The following is a 7,825-nucleotide window of genomic DNA, read 5'->3' as shown; positions in this document are numbered from 1 at the left end:
CCGACGAAAAGTGAACGCCAGCTATTTGCCTCTTGCTCTCTCTAATGACTGGCGTACGGTTTACGTCGAAGTGGATACTAGGCTTTATGGTAAAAAGAATGACGAATGGCAACTAATACTCGTTTGAGATGGAAAAACATTGATGATGTCCTTCCAAACATCGATATTACCGATGTTTTGCAAACATCGATGCATCGATATTTCTTCACCACTACTAAGGGGCTCTTGAAAAAAAAATTGATCAGCGCGGACGTGGGTACGGCTCTTTAAACCGATTTAAATTTGATAATAATTTTAAAGCGGGAACATTACTTGATAAAACATATTTTGTAACTGCTCGATTAAACATTAATGTTATGCGCCTGATAAAAGTACAAAATGTATAAATAAATTGTTGTCGTCGTGGTAGAGACAAATTGTGCTTTGACGAATAAATATTTACATGTATAAACATACTGTATAAGTGTAAGTGTATGTAAATCACAAACGAATATATGAATTTTTATCGGTATCCGTGTGTTGGCATACATAAGTGCGATCAAAGCTTCGTTCGGTACTCGTTGAAAGGCTAAAGAATGAAACTCGTGCAAGTGTGTTAAATATATATGTGAGCCTGATTAATTAAAGCGTGTATGTCTTTAATTGTGAAACCACATTAAATTGTTATTCTTTGACAGAGTGTTGAAAAATAACAGAACAGTATTCGAAAATGCTTTGGGACTTTAAGATGCCGACGGTTTGTTAATTATTGTTTAGTAAAAATTAGATTCAAAGAAATATATACTTTTTCTGTCCATGCCTTTCGGGTGTTAAAAAAAAATAACGTACAAGTAAGTACAATACCCTACTTGATTTCCCATATTAATATTTACTGCCATCGGTAACAGTTATACAACAAACAAATTTGTCCGATTTTTTTTGAATGTGTTTTAAGATTTTAATATCTAGTTTTATTATTTGTATAACAATTTTATTATATTTTATAATTCAAAAATATGCAATTTTAGTTTAAAAATTGTTGAAGCCATTGTCGTCTTAAAAGTTATATGTATGTATGAACGTCTACACATTCACCTGCACATATGTGTACGTACACTACTCTGTAAGCATGAGATCCGATCCTCTGTTTCGAATTCAGAGAGGCGACGACGACAGTACTCACACAATAACATAATAGCACGCACACCCTGATGTTTGTTTATTTATTTGCTCAAAATACAGTTTTCTGTATTCTGTTTTACGCATATTTTTTGTTTAGACTCTGCCGTTTTCGTCTCTACCTGTTGATGTACCACAATCTTGTCTCTAAATAGAAACTCGTTGTGTCATTAGTATTGAGCCGATGCGTATTCTGTTTTAGTTATTGCCGATGGTGTCGTCGGTAGAGTTTTTACCTTAAACTAGTATGTAGTTAGATATTTCCGCCGGCGAGTACTAACAGCATATGTATATATACATACCCTACATATCATATAGTTCAAAATCTTGGGCTATCCAACAGCTAATCCAGGTAGCCGCTAAATCCGAAAATTGACAGTGACAATTTGCGTTTTGCTTTTCCTTTTCACTGATCATTCAATTCTCGGAAAAGTAAGAGTAAGACAGAATTTGTCCTTGCAGGCACTAATATAATTATTTCAATGAAAATGGGCTTAGTTTATTTATTTGTACATACATTCGCAGAATAAGGAAGAAGTTTCAAGCGCACTCTTTATCCTTCGTTTCCAACACATCTGCAAAAGTACATACATACATATGTATGTATATGTTAAGATGTTTGCTTTGATTTCATTCGAATTTAAATGCTCACATCGCAGAGTACTATTAAAAACTCACTAAATGAAGCAGATTTTATTTTTAGACAATTAACGGTTTTAGGTTGTTTGATGAGGAGCTAGATGGATTTATTGGACAACCTAAGCTCTAGCGATCATGTGTTCATTAAAATAATAGAGCAGCTCGCACTCCTCAATTTTTTTTATACATTTTCAGTTTTCCGAACATTGTTTTTCATATTTGTATAAAAATACTAATATAAAGTTCAATGAAATATTTACAAGAATCCAAACAGACCTACATTTATATTAAGCTTATATTTCTTAAAAGTTAATTAGGGCCTTATACTCTTTGCTATTTTAATAGGCACCGGCGAGCCATAGAATAATGGCTGTTGATAACGCAACTCTAACTCGTTTTCACTTTTAAGGATATTGTATGATTTATTGTAATAATTTTCATTTTGATAATACAAGTTTTAATTAGACCAAATTTATTGGGAGAACCAGATCATTTTATTCCAGCTAACCATGCCTCTGGCACCACTTGATCAGATTTAGAAAGGATCTTTTAACATCAGCCCACAAATTTTCAATCGCATTTAGTTCCGAACACTACGCTGGCCGTGGCATTAAATCGGTATTCTCAAAGCAAAAAAAAAGCCTTTGGCGGGTTTACTTGTGTGCTTTGTATAATTATCCAGGTGAAATGTCTACATTAAAGGCATTTCGCAAATTACATATTGATGGAGTGTGCATATTGCCACATGTACGGTTTTGTCCATGATTCAGTTAATCACATTCCCAACATACTGTCGGGCACTAGACCCTACCACCAAAGTTATTTTTTCTGTCTATCTTTCAAAGCTGTCAATTTAAGTTTACGACCTCGGTTCTTTTTGTGGTTTATTGCACTGAATACCGTTGGAATACTAGATGTAACTTTTTTTTCAAACTATTTATTCTTCCCCCAAAACAAAAAATTTAAGAAATTTTCGAAAATATGGTTTACCAAATCTGAAAGTTGGGTCTAAAATTGAATTTTAAATATTTAAAGAGCTTTATCGTTTGCCCAATACGTTGTCTCATCTTTTGGAATATATTTTTAAGAGATGGAAAAATGATTTTTTTTTAAATGTGCAAACATGACACTTTTTATTTTTTTTGAAACAACGACTTTTAAGAGGTGGCCAAATGTTTTTTTTATTTAACTATTTTTAAGAGGTGGACCAATGATTTTTTAGTTATTACTTTTTAAGAGGTGGTCAACAAGGCCATTATTTTTTAACTATTTTGATTAAAAATTGCTATTTTAAGAGGTGGGCCAACGATATTTTGTTAACGATTTTTTTTAAATTATTAATTCTTAAGAGGTGGGAATTTTTTTTTTTCGAATTAACGAAAAAACCCCTAGGTGGACAAACGATTTTCGTTACAAAATGGTAATTTTAAGAGGAGGTTGCCCTCCATTGTCGACAATTTTCGAAGATTCCTTATTTTTAAACTAATTGGTACCTATCAACTTTTTTTTTTTTGGTACTAAATCTTCAAAGAGATTGGCTTTAAAAGTTAAACAAATAAATTTTGTGTTCAAAAATGTATAACAAATAATTATACATTGATCGAATAAAACTGTTATGCTCTTAAATCACATAAACATTGTAAAAGTGTATTTGTTCAGTAAAAAATTTTATAAAGGGAAATCGGGTTGAGCAAAACACACCCATTATATTCAAAAATACAACAAGTTATTTAATTAACAATATTTTAAAACCATTTTAAATTAAGACTCCTCCAAAGTGTGTTTGTCGTTTTAATTTGATATTCTAGGAACACTTTGGTTTTAGTTAACTAAGTCGATAAAGCTTAATCGACTTTGCTGCTCTTTTTATCTACTTCCAATTATAATTAAGATTAATTAACCAAATTTTAGCCGAAAATATTATTTAATTTGCAGGACCAAGGCGTATGGTGAAGTTGGGAAAGAATATTTTGAATCATGGCCTTGTGCCACATTACCTTAAAACAAGTATACCCACTTACCTTATGAGTAACGATTATAAATATAGCATAATGGAGTATAGAGACAGCTGGATTTAAGCAGAAAAAGTTGAAAAAGTACTGATTTAAAACAAAGTGAAAAAATTTTTAAAGAAATATACATATTTTTATACCCTTGCAAAGGGTATTATAATTTTGGTAAAAACTGTGCAACGCAATGAAGGAGATATCTCCAACCCTATAAAGTAAATATATTCTTGATCAGGATCGCGTCCTGAGACTACTTTTATCGAAATTGAACAAAAAATAACAACTATGTAATTATAGTCCATTCCGTGGATAATTTAATTACGCGTATTTAAAAAAAACATTATGATTCGTTAAAAATTGATTTTTCCAGACGCGTTTAAGGGGACCCCTATTCTCGATTTCAAATTTTTACGATTTACAATGGGCTGGAAAATATACATATATTATTTTTTAGGCTTGTTACGTTGCATCCATTTATTTGAAGTCTTAAAAAAGAAGAAAACAATTTGACATCATTTGTTTGCTGATTTTTTTTGAAAATCGTCTTTTTTCAGCCACAAATCAAGTTGACAGTAAAGAAGATTTTTACCGATTTGATCTACCCTATATATGTAAAGAATAACGTATTAAAATTTGGAACCGAGTATCCTCATGCGCCAGTCGTAAAAATACTGTTTCGTGAAAAATGCGTTTAAAGTTTTGAGAAGCACTCGCCGTCGCCTGACGCTTCCACCATAAATCTGGTATATGTATCTTCAAAAGTTTTTGAAATATTCACTTGAAATTTTAAAGAAACATTCTTGAATAGTTATAGGTTCGAATTAAATAAAAAAAAATCGATTCTTTGAAACGGAGAATGGGGGATCCCTTTATAGTTTTATGTACGCTCCTTATCTGCTTTGAGTCGGTCTGCTCGTAGGCTCATAACTTGTAAACTATTAAGCCTAGTACTCAGATCGATGGAAACTGTACGCCAGTCATGAGAGAGAGCGAGAGGCAACCAGCTGGCGTTCACTTTTCTCTCTCGTCAGAGCAAAGTGTTTCTTAGGTCAAAAATGTACGAAAACCACAATAAAAGTGCAGCTATGAACTTTAAATTAGCAAATAATTATCAGTAAATCAAAAAAACAACTTAAAATTAAATTGTATTGTTTTTTAATTTCTTTGTACAGCGGCTGACTTCTCTTGCCAAGGAAGTTGATAATATCTTTTAAAGGCACTTTCCCGCAAATACGATATTTGATTGACAGTACGACCGTAGAACGCTTAATTCTGATGAACTCTCGAAATTTTAGACACACTGGAAAGATTAAAGTTTTAACGCTAGCGTACTCGTTTGTCGATCTGCGTACTAGGCCTTACGTATTTCGTTTTGCCTTTTTGTATGATATTCTAGACACTTGTAGCTATCGAAAAATTAAAACTTTTATTTTTTCGGTTAACTATATCTTCCATATATGTCTCATACGGCTATATGCCAATATTTCAGGCAGGGTGAAAGATAGATTCTTGAAACTTTCCAAATCGTAATAGGTGCTCTTCTCGTGAAAATCCGAACATTTCTTTATTTTTTAAAAATCTACAAGAGTACTAAACTTTGGTTTGCCGAAGTTAGCTTCCTTTCTCTAGATTTAATAAGATTTAGAAACACAATCTTAAAGTGCAGTATGCTTGCTGTTAGCTCAATGTAGTTTAGTTCAATTTGAAAAACATTTTCCACGAAATTCCTGATTCTTGATTACCTTTGGTTTTATTTCAGATACGCATTTGAAGAGTATGGAAAATTTCACGAAACTTTTAAAGTTGGCATAATTTAGGAAAAATCAACTTAACCGTCAAAAACCTGGAAAGAGTAAAACATGCCTCATACACACACCAGGCATGGGTCATCTGGCGATGATTTGTGCAGTACTGATGAAGTGAAGATATTTAAAGACGAAGGAGACCGTGAAGATGATAAAATATCTTCTGAAAACTTATTGGTTGAAGAGAAGTCAAGCTTGATAGATTTAACTGAAAGTGAGGTAATATGAATCCTTAAAAAAATCATAACTTTTGCTTAACATTTGACAAATTGACTGGATTTATCGTGAAAGAGAAACTGAATTTACGAGAAAGAAAAATTACAAATACTTCGTATTGATCAACTTTAAAAATAATACTTCTAAAATAAAATCGGCAGCAGAATGAAAACGAGCAGTATTTAAATTAGTGAAGCAATGGATGAACTACTAACAAGTTCCATGATGACAATAGTACATTATTTTCGGTTTCTCTATAGCCGATACGGTTACTGCATTTACAAATAAATTCAGACTGCCGAATTTTCAGCAGGTGTCATAACTGTATAATAGCCATCTTAAATGTAAAATAATTCTTGGTCAACTACTTATAATATCTTTTGGTAGCTGATAACAACTTTTTAAAAAGTGCTACCAACAAATAATAATTAAAGCCGAGTATTATAATTTTGGTCAAAAGTGTGCAACGCAGTGAAGGAGACATCTCCGACCCTATAAAGTATATATATTCTTGATCAGGATCACCTCCTGAGTTGATATAGCCATGTCCGTCTGTCTGTTTCTACGCAAACTAGTCTTTCAGTTTTAAAGCTATCGAGTTGAAACTTTGCACACACCCTTCTTTCCTTTGCACGCAGTATATATGTCGGAACGGCCGGGATCGGCCGACTATATCCTATAGCTGCCATATAACTGATTGATCGGAAATGCAATAACTTTGGTGTTTGTTAAGTTAGGAGGTTGGGATTTTCTATGGGTTTTATTTTTGGCCAATCAATCCGACATACCAAACTTCATAAGGATCGGCCGACTATATCCTATAGCTGCCATATAACTGAACGATTGGAAATGCCATAACTTTGGTGTTTTTAAAGTTAGGAAGTTGGGATTTTTATGAGTATTAAGAATGCATCATATGAATAATTTTGGAGAATATAATGTACATAATATTCTGCAAGGGTATATCAACTTCGGCTCCGCCCGAAGTTAGCTTTCCTTTCTTGTTTATAATAATCTCCAAGTGACATATTTTTACATAAATAAAACAACAATTTTTCAATTCATTTTGAATATGGCCAAGAATACAATGACTTTTAAATAATTCTTTACAAACAATTTAAACATTATTTTAAACGAGTAACGAAAGAAATAAATTAAGACTAACTTAGCCCTCACATTTCTTAAGACAAATAATTCGAAAGTCAAATATAAATGGAAATCTACTAAATGAAAATGCTTTCACTAATTTAACTATTAGGGTATGACATTTACATTAATAAATATTTTTTTTACCATTATAGAAATTTTTTTTGAGCATTAAAATGCATATTTTTTTAGATATGGCAATATTTTATCGTTAGGGCACATTAAAAAAAAACATTTTTGCAAACAATTTAAAAATTTAATTTAAACATTTAATAATGAGATCCTTAATAACGAAATCGGACGGTAATTTTGGAAAGCCAAAGTTACGAAATGAATTACCATCAATATCCGCGAGATTTTTTAGCAAGAAAAAATACGGTAATGTTTTTACGTCATTAGCGACAATTCGGTGAATATGACGTGCGATTTGGATCACACTCAACAGACCTGCTCGTAGTATTTTGAAACACTAAAATAAAAGTGCTGATATATAATACCATTAATTATATCAATAAGATACAGATCAGATCAACAGTCAATTTGGCAACTGTCTTTAAAACAGCAAATTATAAGAGGTTGGCTTATATTAATATAACTTTTAAATTTTCTCTTTATGATTTCAAATTTTTGTTTTCTTTGTATTTAGGAAAAGGGTCAAAAAATTGCAAGACCGGACCACAGCCCTGTTTTTAGTAAGTATATTTTTAATATAAAATAAATTTGCTCCAATATTTAGACGATTTATAAACTGTGTCCTAGTTTTAAGATTTATTTACTATTTAAAACCAATATTTGCTTGTTTATTAAAACAAAATATGAATTTAAAAAAACTATACTTTAAAGCTTTAAATT

The 7,825-nt window shown here is 31.6% G+C and overlaps 1 protein-coding gene across 5 annotated transcripts in view; it reads left to right on the top strand.

The window, feature by feature from the left end:
- Positions 1-202: 202 nt before the first annotated feature.
- LOC108043637 (protein pangolin, isoforms A/H/I/S) overlaps positions 203-7,825 on the top strand; it is a 76,131-nt gene continuing 68,508 nt past the window's right edge. Inside the window, exons 1-3 of one of the 5 annotated variants that reach the window (XM_044460609.1) lie at positions 203-830; positions 5,566-5,830; positions 7,620-7,665. In XM_044460609.1, the coding sequence (XP_044316544.1) occupies positions 5,666-5,830; positions 7,620-7,665 (211 nt within the window). In that variant the 5' untranslated portion in view covers positions 203-830; positions 5,566-5,665. The remainder of the gene's footprint in view (positions 831-5,565; positions 5,831-7,619; positions 7,666-7,825) is intronic. The other 4 variants (XM_044460608.1, XM_044460607.1, XM_044460606.1 and 1 more) reach the window with 4 other exon arrangements.

Source organism: Drosophila rhopaloa, unplaced genomic scaffold (assembly GCF_018152115.1).
Source record: "Drosophila rhopaloa isolate 14029-0021.01 unplaced genomic scaffold, ASM1815211v1 contig_203, whole genome shotgun sequence".
Lineage (NCBI taxonomy): Eukaryota > Metazoa > Arthropoda > Insecta > Diptera > Drosophilidae > Drosophila > Drosophila rhopaloa.
Note: the sequence above shows the minus strand (reverse complement) of the source record. Positions and strands in the feature narration are given on the sequence as shown.